Below are 18,945 nucleotides of genomic sequence, written 5' to 3'. Positions count from 1 at the left end.
TAGTGATGGTGTCTGTGTTGAAAAATAATGTTTTGTAGCTGAGAATTTGCCCTATTAAATGGTGTAATTGTGCTCTTCATGACTGTTGTAGTTCACGAGGAATAAATATGAGGCATTACTTTTGGAGCCACCTAGATATTATATCCCTTTGGAATCCTTGATTATTGAAGCAGATTTCATAAGCAATAGAAGGAGCAGCCTCCACACTGACTGTTAATCTACATTTCACTCCCAGGAGAGCACAAGACGTTTATGTTGCATTGAAGGATAGCTGTGCCATTTAGAGGACAGAAAACTGAAGTTTTAACAAGCAACTAACAAAAGGTTTTGGAAACTTACTGGAATATATCCCTATCTTACTTTCAACACCACTGGTATATTCAAATGGAATTAATGTAATTAAAGCCTACGTTTTTTGCTTTCCTTCTTTAAATGCGCTAATAAGCAACGCTGTTGTCTTCTGTCAGTATTTTCTAGATGTTCAACCACATGTAACCAAACTCTATACATGAGACTGAATCATGGAGAAGTCAAGCTTGATCTGTGTTTATGCCCTAATCCCACTTAAACTTTGCTTTTCTAGCATAGGCTGCATCTTTATTCTGAGCATTATGGGAATGTCATGGGAATATCTTAAGCCTATTAAGGAAAGAAATAGAAAACAATAAAAATTTTAAAAATCCAAAGCATTCCATTGCACTGATAAATTTTGGTATTATAAAAGCCTGATGTTAACTGAATTTAATAACATGACAATATTTTTCAAGTTTATCTTCAACCCTTACACTCACTGAAAGATAATGCTGTATGGTTCTAGGTTAGGAATAAGTATGTATATTTTTCTGGCTGTTGAGGATTAATCTTTGCATATGCACATTACAGGGAATTCAGGATATTTTATAAACATTTGTTCACAAGGGTTGTTTTATCTGCATTTCCTAATTTTCTGTATAGAGGTATTTACTGGATATTCAGTTCTGAAGGATACATTTCCTCATTTAATGTCTGTGTGTATGAAAACAAATGTGCATCCATAGAGCAAATCATTTATCTTTGCTTTAATGAAGTGGACAGATCATATATATATCTACAAATGATTGCTAAATCTGAAGTAGTGGCTTTCTGCCAAATGTCTGTTTGTATATATATACAAATTGATTTTGCTTTTTTTTTTCCCCCTTTACCCACCCCCAGTACTCTAATTAGAAAAGCCTGCTGGTCTCAGCTGCCTTTACAGTTGACTTCATTGTCAGTTCTCAGATGGCCAATAGGGGTAATTTTGCATGGGTGACTGATTTCTTTCTTTCCTTAATGTGCCCATTTTCTACAGGCTTTGCTTTCTGCAGACTGTTTTATTTCTCTTGTCTGTCTCCAAATTAGCCCTATTTGGTATATATTTAGTTTGCATTATGTTTTCTCTTTAATTTTCCTTAATAATTTGAACCTTAAACTTTTTAATGTGATGAGCAGCACCTTTAATTTTATTAAGAGGGAAGTCAGACAAATACATCTGTATGCATTTTATTCTGCGTGGATCCAAGTAAAGAATTGACATTGCAGTAATGTGGCAGAATTCAAGTTAATGAAGGATAAAATTTTGACTTAAAAGAGGATTGTGTATTGGAAAATTGCATTGTCAGAACTTCAAAAACTTTATGTATTAAATATTTATGTCGTGTAATGGTGCTTTATGAGGTTGAGGTTTTATGGCTGCAAATCCTGATGCAGTGTCATAACTTGCCTTAATTTATGTAAAGATTGTCCAAGTGGCAATGAAAAATTCAGAACTTATTGGTGGTTTGTGGCATCTTCATAATGATGCTACTAGAGTACTATTGGAGACTAGTTTTGCTGCTGTACCTTTTTCATATTCTGCAATATTTTTCTGCTACAATTATAGGTAATACATGCACAGTATTGTCCCCATTCTGAGGCCTTTGCATAGAAGGAAGAAACAGCCCAAGTTAAATTGTACGTAGAAGGTATTTTTTCCTAAAAGCCTTGAAAGTGGAAGAAGCTGCAGCTCTAAACTGTTGGGTTTCCCAGCACCCTGAGTATGGAGGTGGAGGAAGGGTTGCATATCTAGCCTACATTCATGTGTTTTACATCAGATCTGTTCATCATTGTATGTCGTCAAAACCAATTAATCAAGCTAAAATTTACTACTTGTTAGTGTTTGTTAAAATTGTAAGAGGCAGAAATGGGGCAGATGATTTAAAAGTGAAATGTTTGCCTTGTTCATGACCTATAGCCTATACTTGAGTTATTCAAGATACAGAAGTGTGATCCTATGAAGCTGTGTAAGATTCAGAGAATGGAGGTAGGCAATAGGGGTCTAAATCTATTTATTTATTTATTCATTCATTCATTTATTTATTCTTCACTTAACTATTGATACTATCGAGGAGCCGTTAGTTACAGAAAGTAATAGGAGGTCAGACAGCAAGAGTCACTCTTCAAAATGTCAGCTCATTTGCACGTCCTTACTTCAGGAGATTAAATTTGCCCTTGCCCACATTCACAATTCTTCAAAAATGTGCCTTCCATATAATGCACAAAAATGCTTACTTATATACTGTAAGGAATTTTTTGTTCCAATGCTTTTCTCTTATTACAGTGTATTTAGATTACTGCATGTTTTCATGTTTTACCACGATGCACTATGCTTCATTATGCACATGAAGAACATGCTTCATTATGACATGGAAGAAGCACACTATGAAGGCAGGTGCTGCTGTAATATTTCTACATTCTCTGGGTGGGAATAAGAAGTACTGGAAATATAAATGATGGCTTTGATTGTTCAGGCCACCATCTCATTTGAGTACTTCCCAGACTTGATCAGAATCCTCTTTTAGGACTTAAGGAGATCACCGCATTCATTTATTTTGGTGCCTTATGTATTTCTTCCAATTCTTTGTTCTGTTATTTTGTCCTTTAGATCAGGAATTCTGCCATGACTCTGTCATTGCCTGTGTTCATACATGATACCAATACTCAAGAACGGTAGTCATCACAGTTGGATAGAAGGTGGAGTGGCTTAGGCTGTTTGGTGTGCAGTGGCTGTTATCTTGAAACTCTCAAGCCTCCAGAAGAGGGACCTGGTGCCTCTTTGCAAGGTTACTTCATTATTTCAAGAGAACAGCTTTCTAAAGAGAGAAAACCCCCTGGCAACTGCACTTACCTGCACTCCCTCCTGCACTCCCTCCTGCATAATTACCAAGTCCTGAGTTAAGCACAGTGAAAATTGCCCTCCATTAAATTTCTTTCTTACATTTACTTTTCAAGGAAGGAATCGGGCCTATCTGTAGGGCAGAGGGGAGTGTAAGAACAGCTGGGGCTTCCAGACATGACTGCATAACAATACCGACTGTATGCAGAGCCCTTTGTGGGACTGTGAGCCTCCATGTCAGCTTGGCTGTTTTGCTGTCAGTGGAGGTTCTTCCCTGCCCTTTCTGAGAGCTTGCTGGGAAGCCCAGCTTCTCTCCGGGAGGAAACAAGACACACAACATCAGTGAGAACCTCTCCCAGTACCTCACACATCTGTTTAATGAAGTCTGTTTTGGACCTTCTGGGAGGTAAATTTCACCTGTGTGCTGTGGTGTAATTAAAAAGTATCTCACATGGTCAGGATCTGTAAAGCTCGATTGAGCACAATGCAAGAAATGTGTTTCCTGAAATGTAACTGTCCTCTGGTCAGCGTCTGCTTTATTCATGTTTGGTAAATTGTAGTACTTTGGACAGTCGTTTTATTGATTCTCTTTTACAGGTACAACTTTATGCAATGTATCACATACATATATCAAAATAGATACTTAAATCGTAATCAAAGACTAAATAAGCAGAAGATAGCTACTGTGCATTTTGCTGTCAGTTTTAATCTTCTTGGAATCATACAGCTGTCTTCTGCCACAGATGACATATTCCCTCTTTTCCTAGCTCGGTGCTGATGGGTGATTACCTCTGTTCAGACTCTATTTTTATTTGACCTGAAGCCAACTGTGTATATTCGCTTAGACAAAAATGGACCTGGCATGACTTTTGTTCTCTAAAGCTGCCCTGCTAAAGTGATTGATATTTCAGAAGTGATTGATATTTGCCACTAGCTGTCACACTGAAAATGAAGTCCCGTACTTCTTGCTTGAATTTATATTGGTTTCTTAAATATAGCGTTGGATTATAAATGAGACGTTTTTATAATTTATAAATGAAAGCAATGGAATGCTATAGTTGGCCTTGCAGGCCAGGGGGAATCTCAGTCTGTTCCTTAGAGATGTACTCGTTCTTAGGAAACTTCAGTGTCTTTCATATGACTGCTGTGAAGTGGGTCTCTGTAATGTAGGTCTTTCAGTGTGTTTCGCACTGTAAGATTTTGTTTCCAAGAAGATCAAAAATAGAACAGTGAATGAAAGCCTATCAGCCAAAACAGCAGAATCTAACTTTGTGTTTTTAAGTTTAATTATGAGAAGCAGTTAGTTCAGGAAGCTTTGCTTCTCCTGCACATGCAGTTTCCCTTGAGCAGCAGAAATGCTAATTAATGCTCATAGAGCTAGCACTGTTTTACTTAGTGGAGCGAATTTCTTCATGTTTGCTTTATTTCCATTCTTCCAAATAGTCTGAGGTTTTCTTTCCCATGAAAATAAATGTACCCAAGAGCCAAGTAACAAGATGATGAGAGCGGTGAAGCTGAGTGTGCCAGCCCGAATGGTGCAGTCACTGCAGCACGAGGTTGTGCTCTACGTGGAAATATTCCTTCATTGAAGATAAGCTCTAAGAGAAAGGCCTTGGAGAGCACAGGAAGCTTACCAGGGCAGAGACAAAGAGAAATGAAATTAAATGGAAGGAAAATGTAAGCTGTCAGCCCTTCTAGCCTGAACTGTAATGTATTTAAAAATAGGTTTCAAAAAGAAATAGCAGAAGTGGTGTTCTAGCCACTAAGTGTAGGACTGGATAGATCGGTTACTTATGGTCTTTGTAGTACATGGCCTCTAGTATTGTTAAAGCAGAGCTTAAGCCTGATACTGATAAAAACATATTTTGTACTTAAATCCAAATTATTGCTTCATCCAAACTCCTAATGTTGTGGTCTTCTGAGTCAAAGCTGTGCTGCTGTGTCCCATGCAGGGAGAGTGGCTCTTAGTGCCATTCTAACACTGCCAACTCCACTAATGGTATTTTCATGAGTTGCAACATTGAAGTCTGTAAATACTACATTACATTTAGTACAAAAGAAAGCTGTATAAATTAATGTCTTCTCCATCCAGATTGGTATTTCTTAAATCAATGTGTGTGATACATAAATCAACTTTCATAGAAAATGACTTTTGCAAAGCAAGACTTGATATCATGATTTGAGTTTTTATTAGTGATGTCTGAAATGTAGATATTGCTTAGGGTACTTCTCAGTCATCAGAAATGCAATACATGCAATAATTATCATTTTTTTAATTTTTAGTACATTCCACTTAAGTGAAATCATAATGTAGCTGTAGGTACTAAAATAGATTGAAGTTGTACAATTTTAACAATTAGGTTATAAACATTTGTCATAAATTTGTTTGTTGTTACATGCACGCTAAAACCTCCTTTGCTTTACAAATGACATGTTTCCAACACCTCTTGCTCCCCTCCCACTGCAAGCCCAAACCCCACTGTAATGGTAGCAATTCAGAATCCACATAGGAAGAGTGAGAAAGATTACTGTGCTTTGCATTCCATTATCTTATTATTATTTTAAGGAAGAAATGATTGTAGCATACATAGAGTATATTTTAAAGGAGAAATAACTGCACCTTTTATCTTAGAGCATGTTTCAGGCTTCTGAGCAACCTTTTTTATAAAACATATTGCTAAGGAATAAAGTAATGTACTTTTGAAGGCCAGTCTTTTACAATTTTTTTTTTTTTTTTTTTTTTTTTTTTTTTTAAATTTAGTCCCAGGCAACCATTGCCTCTGTCTTTCTTCCTATCAGAAGAAGAAGCAAGCATAATAATTCAGGCATTCTGGAGAGGTTATCGGGTAAGAATAATCTATAATTACTTTGCTTGATGTTGAATCTGTAGGACTGTGAAGGCCCTAGGGAAAATCCTTACATAAATTTTAAGTAGAGGATACTATAAATAGCTGTTGAGACCCTCATGGTTCATTGACTTTGGATGTTGCGCTGCCTTATGCCTAGTGACTACAATCTTTTCACAGGCATTTACACTGATGTAATCTTCCTGTTTTTCTCATGAAATCCACAGTGATTCAAATTTCAAAATACTGAACAATTTACATTTTGTCTTTGGCAAGTTGCTAAAATGTTATTTTGTGTCATTTAGAGTTATACAGAGTGAGTGCGTGTAGGGGTGCATAGAGGATCAGTGAGGTCTGCTCAGAAATAGAAGCGTATAGAAACAAAGATGGTAACACTGAGACAACAAACCAGACCAGAGAGGAATGGGGGCTGTTCTTCAGATGATGCAAAGCTTACTAGTGAAACAGCGCTAATGCACTCCCCAGTGTAAGGGGGAAAAGCAAGGCCCTTGAGTACGTTATGAAGAAAATTGGCTATTGCTGTTATTTTGGAGTGTAACAGTAGTGCTAAGCCTAGGATAAGATATAAATTATTTTGAAAATCCTGAGGAGATTCTGGCAAGCTTTTCTTTCTAAGGCTCTAAAACCTTCATGATTTCAGAAAAAAATGGACTTAGAAATCATGTGACAAAAGTGTCTTTGACTGCCTTTATCATAGCTTAAGGCTGTAAATAGCTTCTGCTATCATGATAGTCTCGCTGTGATCTGTCTATACATCTGGTGTTCTCTAAATCACGTTCAGAATAAAACAATCTCTGTTAATTTTTTCTGTCCTATTTTAACAATCGTGAATATATGAGTTCCTATTATAAAGTGCCATGCAGGCAAAAATGGTGAAATATCCTGAGATGATCTTCTTGACTGATTTTTGACACTTTGTTTGTTTTTCTTGATTTTTGTTTTCCTAAACAGAGATGGCGTTGACTCTAACATTAATTAGCACTGACAGTATCACTGCAGGCATCCTTGCAGTGGAGTATTACAAAGGCATACATCCAATAATAGTGAGCTGAGGCCCGCATGGTTGCTCAGATACCTTGTGCTTCTACCAGACATTCTGAAGGGCACAATCCCTTCTCATTTTGTTAACTTTAAAATTTTCAGCATAGCATTTATCATTTGAAACTGATTCCTAGAAATGAGAGAGGAACTGTAGCATTAAAAAGTAAGAGACATTGAAAATCAAGTGTTCTATGATATGATTCTATGTAAATAATTCAGACTATAAAATTAACAGTTACATACTTTAGCTTATTAGAGATGAAAAAACTTGGGCTTTTAAAAACTAGAACTTAAAGTGAGAATAAAAAATCAAAATAATTTGTAGCAAGTTAATCTGCAGGGTTACATGTTATCTTTGAGCGTATAAGTTAAGCAAACACTGTTTAAATGAGAATTCAGTGCAGTAATAATAGAGTCTGAAAAATTAGAGGAGAATTTAGATGATTTTCCTTAATATAAATAACTCTGATATGAACTTTCTAAGTTTATATTATTATTATTATTTATAAATGATCTCATATAAAATATGAGAAAACAGAGCTGGTTATTTTCTCTGACACATCCTGTTTGAACTCACTGTGTTTCAGATGCTTCATTAGCCATGCTGATCTGGACAATGGACTTTATTACTTGCATAGCTGGCTAAGCATCTCGTCTTCTCATATTTTTCTCTTATTTCTGCACATCTGGCTGTCTGCCTGTGCGCAGGAATCATAAAAACAAAGCTGTCAGTCAATGAGGATTTTTCTATATGAAGTAAAAAATCATATAGATATACCGCTTTCTGGTAATAAAAGATAACTTGAAAAACTACATTCATCCTTACCTAGAGCAGAATTTAGAGAAATCCTTGTTTTGGTAATAATATTTAATGATTGCTCTCCACAAAGCCTTTGCTATGATCTTTCATACAAAGAAATTTGTTTCAAATTCAAGACAAATTCTGTACTACAAAGCAGATACTGTATGAGAACTGCTGAATCAGGGCCTGAACCTCTGATTGATCACCTGAGGCGAGCCATGAGGCAGCCCTGGGAGCACAGGTGAAGGCGATTCAGCTGTGCTGCTGGAAGGGTGGAGCCTGGCTGCGCCTCTCCCAGACCCATTGAAGAGCTGACTGCAAGTGGGGAAGGATCTCTGCTGGAGATTCTCTCTGCTGGAGTTTCATAAGTGAACCCAGGAATATGGGTAAGCATCCTATCTTTTCTGCTCTGGTGTAATAAATGCGTAGCTAAGCTCTCTGGTACATCTCATGACATCTGTACGTTCATTGATTGTACAGATACAAAAGCACCAGGCCACACACACACACAAACAACAATCTAGTTTCTTTTATAACAGTTTTCTGGTTTAAAAGTCAGGAAAAAAGCTGACAAGATAGTGGAATGTTAGATTAGGACCTTAGCAGAAGAAAACTACAGTAAGTGATGTTAGCTGTTATAAGCACAGCCTAGCAGGAAAGGGAAGGTGCTTTCTGGGTGCAGAGCTTGCCTTGCAGGGAGGTGCAGTTGAGCAAACAGGCATTTGCTGCCATCACCTCCATTGTTTTTCTGGAGATCTTGTTGTTGGTTTACAGATATAAAGGCTTACTCAAAAGAAACTCTAATTCAAACCTTCAGTTTCCCATTCCTGTCAGAAAAAGTCTCTTAGTTCCAGGACCAAACAAAGGAATATTCGGTAATCAGTATACTTCAAAGGAGTAATGATAATCTCATTTGTTGCTTATACATGAGACATACAAATGAGACACAAAAGCAGTCTGGCTTGGTTCTCTGAGGAGGTCAAGAAAGAAGATCTCGAGAGGTCTTTGTGAGGCAAGCAGCTGGAATAAAGCTTTTGACAGCTATTTCATCAAATATCTTTATCTTTACTTCTCACGTTCTCTTCTATTGACATCCAATTTATCTATCATGGGCCAAGACAGTATTCCAATGTCTAATGAAAACCCTTGACTGGTAGGTATCAATTTTCCAGGCACGTCTCCATTTCAAGAAGGTAAATTTCACCCTTCTACTGCAGAATATGTGCTTACTGCTACTTATTTCGTGGGATCTTTTTAATCTTTATAATTTGTATAACTTATCTAGACTGACAGATTTCTTCATTAATAGAATCTCCTCTAATGTTTTCAGCAAAAGCATCCTTCCACTGTTCTGACACGTTTTTACCTAGCATTGAACAGAGAGTATTTGTCTACGTAAATCCTGAAGTATTATAAAGCTTTAACTGTAGCTTAAGCTGTTCTATGTAAACATATTGGTCAAGCAAAAGTTAATTCAGAATGGAAACAGGTTTATCTCTGTATCTTACAGAGTGTTCTTGTGCTTTTGCTGCCATAGGTTGTTCCTTTCCAGTAAAATGTGGCTACTGGTGAAGGCTCAGATCTAGAAGGTCACCTGAATATTTGCTGTTCTTTACAGCAAGTGTAGATTCTGTCCATGTGATTTGAGTTTTTAAAGAGAAATGTTATGCTTGCTCTCAGTTCATAGCTGGGCTGCTGATCTACAGGAAAGACATCAGTTGAACAATACTTGAGCCATTGATTACATACCTGGAGTTTTGGCTGCTGAGTCATGGCTTTTTAACCATAGAATTGCACTCTGATTACAAATAGGCTACCTTCTGTGAAATTATCGTGAATATGCTGAATTAGAGATCCTGAAGAATATTTAGAACATGAGGATGGGATTCCGTTCAGATCCTACTGCCTATTTTATGCTCCTTTTTCTTTCTTGTTTCTAAAAAATCTCTTTGTCCTGGGAGTTCGTGTTCCTGCTCGGATTTCATATGGGACCTTGGAGTATCTAATTCTGTCTGACTATGCCTTTCTTTATCTCAGAGCCCTGTATTTTGCTGTGTATTTCACCGTACTCGCTATTTCGTTGAGAGTATACAGAATCCACTGTGCTTATCTCCTACCTTTTAACAGCTTAGAGTCATTATCTTCATTTTCAGTATACAGAGAGCACTGTGGTATTGTTGCATACCAAAATACAGATTCTAAATGTCTGCACTTATAAAAGGACACTTTGTTTTTTTTTCCCAACAGTTCCATATTTAGAAGTAGGGGTACTCATTTTTGTGTCTTCCTGTCTCTTTTCTGCTGTTTTTTTTTTTTAATGTTCCATAAGCATTCCCTTAGCCCCTTTCTGTGTAAATAAATGGACTCATTGAAATAGAGAATTGGGGATTCTATAAAAGTATACTATCCTCTGTCTGGGATTATATTTTATTTTTTGAAATAGTATGTCAAGGATTTCATAGAAGATAGAAATATATTTTAAAAATTCTGTGGAAAGAAATCACTAGTAATAATACATTGAGGTTTTGTGTTTGTTTGGTTTTTTAAAATTTTATATTCACCTTGTAAGAACTTTGTGTATCCTTTATAGGAGATAATACAGAACTGTAGTAGTACAGTGGGATATTTTAAGAGGCCTAAGAAGTATCTGATGTCAAGTGACTTAGAGAGAGTCTTCCCCACCTGTACTGATTATATAACCTTGCACTGTATTCCTACTCTGTCAGTGCTCTGAAATATGCCAAGTTATCTTCTCCAGTGTGGACTGAAAACTGCTGCTGGAGTGCAGCTGCTGTCTGTTGCATTTTTAGTTGCACCACAGAGGAGAAATTCTGTGTGGGAAGAATACTTCTGCTAAAAATATATATATATATATATAAACAAGTGGAAAGTTGCATCCTGCTGTTTTGCTTTCTGTGCATCTCAGAAAAGCATGTGAAAACTGGAATGTATTGCAGTAGAGTAGCAGAGTTTAAATCACAGAGCAGGCTCATTACTGTATCATCCAAGAATAAAGTAAACATTCTCTGGACAGCTAAGCAGTCAGCTTCCTGAAAGTAAAACATATCCAGGAGAATCCATGCATATGGGTGCTTGTTTCTCCAATGCTGTTTAATTTCAGCCTGAATAACTAGGACATTATGTCCTAAGGCAAATGGCATTTCGTATCCGTATCATTTAGAAAAAAACAGAAACTCTATTTTAAATAATTCTATTATTATCTGAACGTGACTCTAAGAGAATAATCACTTATCAGTGAGCAAATACTACAGTGACCACTACCTGCTATTGTCAGAGTGATGGCATCTATTCTGGATTTTTGCTCTAATGCTGGAGGTAGTAATTGTGTGAGTGCTAAGGTGGATAATGGGCAACATACTGCCATTTAATCAAGTGTGGATTAGAGCCAGTTCAGGAGTGGTGAAAGCTGAATTACTTCTTATGTTTGTAGGATCTATACCAGTACAAAAGCAATAATGGAGGAATTCAACTTATATGGAGATAAAGCCTGTGACTGTTGTCATTCTCATGGAAGTAGAATTAGGCTTTTCATGGAAGTGATTGCCAAAGAATAGACATCATGTAATGCATTCCAATTACTTTAAATAAGAGATTAATGCCTCTTCTATTTGTGAAAATGGTATGGCTAGAATTGCAGCTGGTAGCAGGTGTGTATCAGCTTGCTGGAATAAATTTCCTGCTGTATGACCCTTCATGTGCCTCTTCTATTCTATTGTGTTGATCAAAGGGTTGGTTTTATAGCATTGTGGTTTTCTAAAGGCATTAATACCCTACAGTATAATGCTTTAAATTTTAATTGACTTAAGAATTGGCATCTCACTGCATTCACATTCTCAGGAGTCCTTGGTAATCAAACTGATCCCTTAATTGGCATATTTATGTTTTCAGGGGGGTTAGTCAATTGTGTGGGTTTTAGTTCTGTGTAAGTTGAATGCTGTAAACCTCTGGGATCATGCTTTATATCAAGCCTTGCAAAAAGGATGAATGCCACATATTTGCACAGCCACAGCCCAGCATAAAAAACAAAGACTTGTGACCTTGAGTAACATGAGTGTATAATGTTAGTTGCGTTTTCTGCTTTCCTTTTCCAGGTCCGCTGTGATAGGGAAGTACAGGAGCTGCGTCAGTGGCAAAAGCAGTTGAGAGATGAAAAAATCATTTTTCAAAGAGTAGAAGAGTTCTGGGCTAGGCAGGAAGCCAAAGGTAGGTGAATTAAATTGCTTACTGTAATGATTTTTTTTATATTAAATATTTAATTTTTATACTTTAAGTTGCATTAAGAAATAAGACACACAGTGGAACACTAATCATGAGTGACAAGAAAAGGCAGTGTCTGGTGGAAGTGCCTGGCTGTTTCTTCACAATCACTATTTAACTTAGTTACTAGTATAGCTGAAAGTGGCAATGAAAAGTACAATACAGGGCCAAAGATCAGTAACTTCACAGAATTATGATAATGTGGTGGCACAGTTATTTCCTAGTATCAGACTTCTACCCGCTGCAGAACACTGAAATGCTGATTTTTACCAGAAGGTTGTAGTGCAGTTTTTCTGAACTGCAGAATTTCTGCACCCTTCACTGTGCTAACACTCACTGCTGCATCTCCATCAACATTCATTAGCATCGATGAGTGTCAGTGGGTGCCATTTTTCCACATGGAGGAATTCAGTGACACACCTTTCCTTCATACACACTTCCATGTCAGATGCCATTTTCTGAGAGTGCCGCTCTGCTGCCATCTGTCACGGGGCAACCAAATGTAATGGGGTATTGGTGGGAAGATTCAACCTCTACTGCCATTCCTGCAACATCTGCCCCTGATGTTGTGGACCAACATAATGAAGTAGGAGGCATTATTTTCAGAGCAGTCTTCATAATTGACAGAGAAAATGAGGCCATGCTGCTTTAAGAAACTTTTTTGTCTGATTTTGAACAAGGCCTTTCTGACAGGGACAAAATTATTCTTTTGTTATTCAGGCACATTGGTATGATTATGATCGCTCTTTGCCTGGTCTCTCTGCCTGCTATTTGTCTACTAACACAGGAGGATTCTCTAGCTCTTTATCAGCCTCTGCTGCCTGGACTCAGATGAGATCCACACAGGGATGTGAGGTGCCTGTCAATAGACAGAGGTGATAGGAGTTTATTCAGCTATACTGCTCATCAGCTGATGAGAGGGAAATGTCTGCTCTACCAGTCACTATTGCGTCCCTTGTTCTGATAGCCCTGCTGCCAGTCTTTGCCCACAACTACGTAAAGTATTCAGGATGTAGTTGCACGCAGTTGGATCAAACTAGTAATTGCCAAAAGGGTTTGTCACAGTCTATCTCTGGAAACAATTTCAGTGACTGTGTAACTGCACCACAGGTTTGGATCTGTGGGGCAGGTTATTTTTCTGTAATATTGCCACATGATAGCTGTATCTATCAGAACAGAAAGAGAACTGGGGACAGAGGGAATTCCTTCCAAGCAGCTCACAGCTTGGTTAAATGGAACAGAACGTGAGATGGTGTTCTCATCATAGCTGGTTCCTGTTCAAGCTGAGGAAGTGCTAACCTCCGGGTGATCAGCAGGACCTAATGGCTGGGGGCAAATCATGTTAGATTTCTGAAGCTTGGTGTGCAAGAAGGCATCCATCGGAGTCCTCATTCTGAGCCTGGTTTTCATGACACTTTGCTGGGATAGGAGGTGTGTCTTTGAATCCCTTCAAGGCTAAGGGAGTTCAGAATCAGGTTTCTGTGAAAGCTTTTAAAAAAGGGAGTGCTGGTCAGTTAGATACCAACTATCCAGAAAAATCTCCACCTCTAGTTTTCAAGTGATTGAAAATTGCTGATACACAGATAGGATTAGGCAGCTTCTTTGTTTTAGGATACCACTGGTCTCAGTGCTCTCAAATGAACTAGACAGCTTTTCACTCAAGCACTGTTTATAGTCACTGTTTGGAGCTGTTTCTCTTAGCTGTATCTATATGCCTTGCCGGTGCTTTATTAGTTAACTTTCTTGAGCCATATTTAGAGCCATGTTAGATGTTTAGAGTCTAAACTGAGACTTGGAATTTATTGTGCTGTGGCTTCATTCAAAGTGGTGTTTCTCTCATTATTTTGTATGCAACCTAACTCTTCTTACTTAGGTGGAGTTAGTGTATTCATGAGCAGATATGAGGTAGGGTATTCTGGAGTTGAGTGCTTAACGTTCTCACAGCAGGCTTTGTTTTAGAAACTACAGTAAGAATGTCTGTACATAAAGAGTACTCATTAATGTTACAGCTGTAGCAACCAGGGCTTTATTGTACAAGAAGAGAGCCTTGCAATTTTTCAGTGACTTCAGTCATCAACTCTTTTGTGGCTATTGCTAATTCCAAAATAGTACTGCTTTTTAATAAATGATATGACAAAACTTCTTTATTAAGTAGTTAATCATTAAGTAGCTCATGCTCTGTAAATGCCAATGGGATTAAGAGCAGTTAGGTCATTAGCCTAATGCACTGCAATTATTCTTTCAATTTGGTTGTGCATCCAGTCTATCTGTCCAGTCCCAAGTAGATCAGGGTAAAAGCATGGCACAAAAGTCCCAAACATTTCCCTCTGCTTGAAATCTTCTATAGAAAGTTTTTGACTAAAGGTGAAGGAGAAATCTGTCACTAATAACAATTGTTGTAACAATTGGAATGACAAAATAGCCCATTGTTTTCAGCTTTCCATACTTTAATGGCTTTTTTCCTTCACACAAAATAAATGTAGTTGGCACTTGGGTTAATAATAATATTTTAAACCCATGCTAGGATTTTTTGATGTGAAATGCTGGCAATTCCAGAGGGGCTACATTTATGTAATACCAAGAAACACAAAGAAAATATGTAGCACTTACTGACTGATAACAGACATTGAGAAGCTTTTGATTCCTTCAACATCTGTTCAATGATTTCTGATTTATACTTGTTCATCTGTTGGGTAGCACCAGTTTTGAAGGGACCCTCTCAGGGTAATGTTGCTGTTACGCTGTAAGCCGTTGAGTTTGTTGAAGTGCAGTGCAGAGCACCAACTAATTCTGCAATCAAAACTGGATAATTGGACCATATTTCTAATGGACAGTAGTTACAGTACAAATCTTTCCAGTAAATACCTTAATACACTGTGCTTTTGTAACACAGTTTCTCATCTGTTGTGTGGAGCAATATTTGAACCCACTCTCACGTAACAGCTGTACAGTTATGTTCTGGTCCTGCAGCTACCACCCCAGGGGATGGGCAATCTCCTGGCTCACCTACACTGCGCAGAGCCTTACACAGAGGGAGGTCTGTCTACAGTCCTGCTGCTCTCCCTGTAATGACAGATGGGGACAGTGGTGGTGGCTAAAGGACAGATAGTTCTGTGGTTTGCAAATTTGCAAGAGCAAGGAGAGCGGTTCCCTCTTGGTGGTACTTTTTGTGCCATGGCAGCTGTTCTTCATGATCTCCAGGGAAAACATGAGGTGGAGACTAGTTTCAGCTACATAATGCTGCTTAACAAAATGTGTCTGAAGTCTGCTTTTGTTGTGATAGTGAATGATTTGGAGTGTGTGTACTGAAAACTCCATCCACTGGAAAGTGTGCAGTGGAAAAACCTATTCATCCAATTCTGATTGCAGAATAAGTTGGTGGTCTGTGCACAGAGGATGACATCCATCCAACATTAGCGTACAGCATTCATAGTTGTTAGCATGGGAATGACTGGCCTGCATTGATACCAGCGTTGCTGCCAATGAAGTAGGACCACATTTCTTTGAGTGGGTATTAAGGTATGGAAAGGCAGGCCCATACCTAACAGAGACAGCATTGAATGGCAGCCCGAAAAGTGGTGCCTCATACCTACACAAGCAGCAAGGACTGCAATGAAAGCACATTGTATTTCAGCTGGGAAGGCATTGTGTCAGCTGGCAGAAGCCTCACCAGGAACATTTTTTAAATTAAGTGTTAGCCAAGAGAATGTGCATGCAAGAAAACATGCAAAAAGAAAGAAGGAAAGTTAAAATTAAAGCTGCCATAAATAATCATTTTTTCAAAAGACATTGCTTTCAAAACCTTGATGTATCACAGTCTCAAGTGCCTTGCTGTTATAGCAATATATGAGGGCTGCTCTGAAAGTAAGGCCTCCTATTTCATTACACTGGCCCATAGTGTCAGAGGCATATGTTAGTGGGATGGCAGTAGAAGCTGAACCTTCCCACCAACACTCCATTACATTTTGTTGCTCCGTGACAGATGGCAGTAGAGGGGCACTCCAGCAGAATCGCATCTTATGTGGAAGTGCAGATGAAGCAAAGGTGTGGCATTGAATTTCTCCATGTGGAAAAAATGGGACCCATTGACATTCATTAACACTTGTGAATGTTTATGGGGACCAAACAAGTGAGTGCTGGCACACTGAGGGGTGGGTGCTGCATTTCAGCAGTGATGACAGTGACAGTGGGGCACTTCTGCTGGTGCAGATTGTTATGAATTGCATGCAGCTCTTGTTCTTTGCTGGTGAAAACGCACAGCTAGAGCATTGAAAAAATTGTATTTTGTAACCAAGAATTTGTTCTATCAGATGGTGTTATTTTGCTCTGTTCGTTTTTTTCCACAGAAATAAGTAGGAGGCATTACTTTCAGAGCAGCCTATGATAATGTAAAGTGCTACAAGCTGGCAAACTTTTCTGTATCTGCATTGTGCTATACGCAGGACTTTCAAAGCCTCACTTCAGTATTAAATGTTTAGAACATTGAGTATTTATTTTCTTGTCTTCCAGCAGATCTGACTATGTGTAATGTCAATTTTTGCAGTGATCAAGTTTTTCTTCAAAAAAACTTTTCCACAGTATATTTCCAACACAACGCTTTGAGAAAGGGTGTAAATGATATTAGATGTCTGATTACAGCTTACCGTCTTCACGCATAGAAAGTTTTAAAGGTTGAAACTTGAAGTATGCTTCCAGGGGACAAGATGAAACCATTCTGAATGTGATGTGAGCAAGAAAAGTCAGGAACCGGGGGGGGGAGGGACTGTGCCATTCAGCTGTTGAATTCATACCAAAAACCTCCCATCTCTGAAGAAATTTTTCTGTAAACTACACTTAAGTTGTTTTGGAAAATCATGTAGTGATAAGAGTTCCCTTGCCTTCTCTACCAATTGTTTCCCAATGAAAAAACAACTTCCTTGTAATCATCCTCATAGAGATTTCCTGTCGTCAAATTAATTATTTTAGGATGGTAGGACAAAGCTGTTCCATCACTCCAAAGTATGATGTAAAATTGTTCCTTTTCAATTTCTTGCTTCAAACAGTGCAAGTTTATATTGCTTATATCACATTAGCTTTCAATATTATCAACTTGTTTCTGTAATTATTTGACTGAGCCCTGCTAAATTAATATAAGACTATCCATTACATAAAATAGCCTTGGGGCACAGACAGATGGCTGTTTGAAACAGCTGTACCACTTTAAGAAGTTACTGTCCAGGGGTTTTCATTATCAATCTCAGCTGTGATGCCATAATTAATTATGTTAGTGCTCCAGCTGCTCATATTTCTGATATTACTACTCTGCTGTTTATTAATGTTCTTAAAACTCATTTCACTGTAAAGTCAACCAAGTTGGTTTCCACTGCCTTTGTCCATGGTGTGGTCTCACCCAACTGACTCTGCACTGAAGGGAAATACGAGCACTTACGCAGTAATTAGTAGCATAACACAACTGCTTCTTAAGCTCATCTTTCTACGCATTTAACTGAGTTACTGTGAAATCTCCCTTCTAATTAAACCACTGAGCTCCTTGCATCAAGCAGGACAAAGCATTTGTTATTACTGAAAGCTCAGATGTCACAAATAAACCATTAAGATCAAAACATTTTAAAGTTGATAGATCATTGTGTTACAAAGTTAGCTACATCAAGAATAACAATGAAATCTCAAATTTGTAGATGACTCAAACCCTATTTATTAGATGCTGTAAATAGTGTTGAATCTAACTGTGGGGGATGAATGGTGAGCTGCCAGATAGCTTTTAGAAAATGCTGACTCAAGCAGTAATGTGATTCTATTGACATTACTAGAAGGATCAGCATACCTCTGTGTGAAAATATCAGCCAAAATGCAAGCTAGCAGTCACATTCTGCTGTGGTGCAGATCGCAGCACAATGCTACCTATACCTTATTTCATGGGTCTGTCTTGGGCAAGTGTTTATTATATTGGTGCTGAAAGCAGAGTGATGCTGAAAAATGCTAAAGGGAAGTTAGAAATGCGGCTGTATTGTAATTAATGAGTTTAAAGGCATTCTTAACTTTCCTCTTTTCAGAACGTGTGTAACACATCCATCATAATTGAAACAAATTGTGAAGTCTTAATTTTTATAAGATCATTGGCAGAACAAAACAGCTTTTGAGTATTTTCATTTGTTTGTTTTTAAGTAGGGGCCAGTTTGTGATCTGCTTTGGGCAGCTGAGGTGCCCAACTTGCCCATTGAAAAGATAGTCCTTGTGCTTCCTTGGCTGAGCTTTCTACCCATCTCTCCTTTCCTTGGCTCTTGTGCTGAGGGTTTTGTAGTGAGCTGCTCCAGCTGGCTGATCTGCCCAAAGACTGCTCTCTGTTCTGCACTGTGGCCTTCCACATTTCTTTTTTGCTGGATAAACCCGGTATGACACAGATCTTTGTCTGTCATCGGTATGACCTTTAGATCCAGTGCAAGGGAACTGATGCCCCAGTAACAAGGGGAGCAATGCCACCCATTTGAGATAGCAGCTCACTTTTTAGATCAGCTGATCTGTGCTGTGCCTACAGGGTCATGTGAAACCATACCCTCTGTGGTATGTCTGCTTGGTGTGCTGGGCCAGGGTATAAAGCAACCTCATGTAAACCACTGACTCTCCCCCTACTTCAAAATGCATTTAAAAGCATCTCTTTTTTTCCTCATTTTACAAATTTTCACTCTCCTATCATTGTATCATATGTACTGCTTATCACTTGTTTTGAAAAGTATTCTGGGTGTATGAGCAATGAATATTAAGATGTTATAATTATGAAATAAACA

At 38.1% G+C, this 18,945-nt stretch overlaps 1 protein-coding gene across 3 annotated transcripts in view; it reads left to right on the top strand.

Moving 5' to 3' along the window:
* IQCK (IQ motif containing K) overlaps positions 1-18,945 on the top strand; it is a 56,889-nt gene that overhangs the window by 18,364 nt on the left and 19,580 nt on the right. For all 3 annotated transcript variants that reach the window (XM_042864216.1, XM_042864218.1, XM_042864217.1), the window contains exons 7-8: positions 5,934-6,018; positions 11,995-12,106. In XM_042864216.1, coding sequence (XP_042720150.1) covers positions 5,934-6,018; positions 11,995-12,106 — 197 coding nt within the window. The remainder of the gene's footprint in view (positions 1-5,933; positions 6,019-11,994; positions 12,107-18,945) is intronic.

Source organism: Lagopus leucura, unplaced genomic scaffold, assembly GCF_019238085.1.
Source record: "Lagopus leucura isolate 7727_CA_CO unplaced genomic scaffold, USGS_WTPT01 Super-Scaffold_760, whole genome shotgun sequence".
Lineage (NCBI taxonomy): Eukaryota > Metazoa > Chordata > Aves > Galliformes > Phasianidae > Lagopus > Lagopus leucura.
Note: the sequence above shows the minus strand (reverse complement) of the source record. Positions and strands in the feature narration are given on the sequence as shown.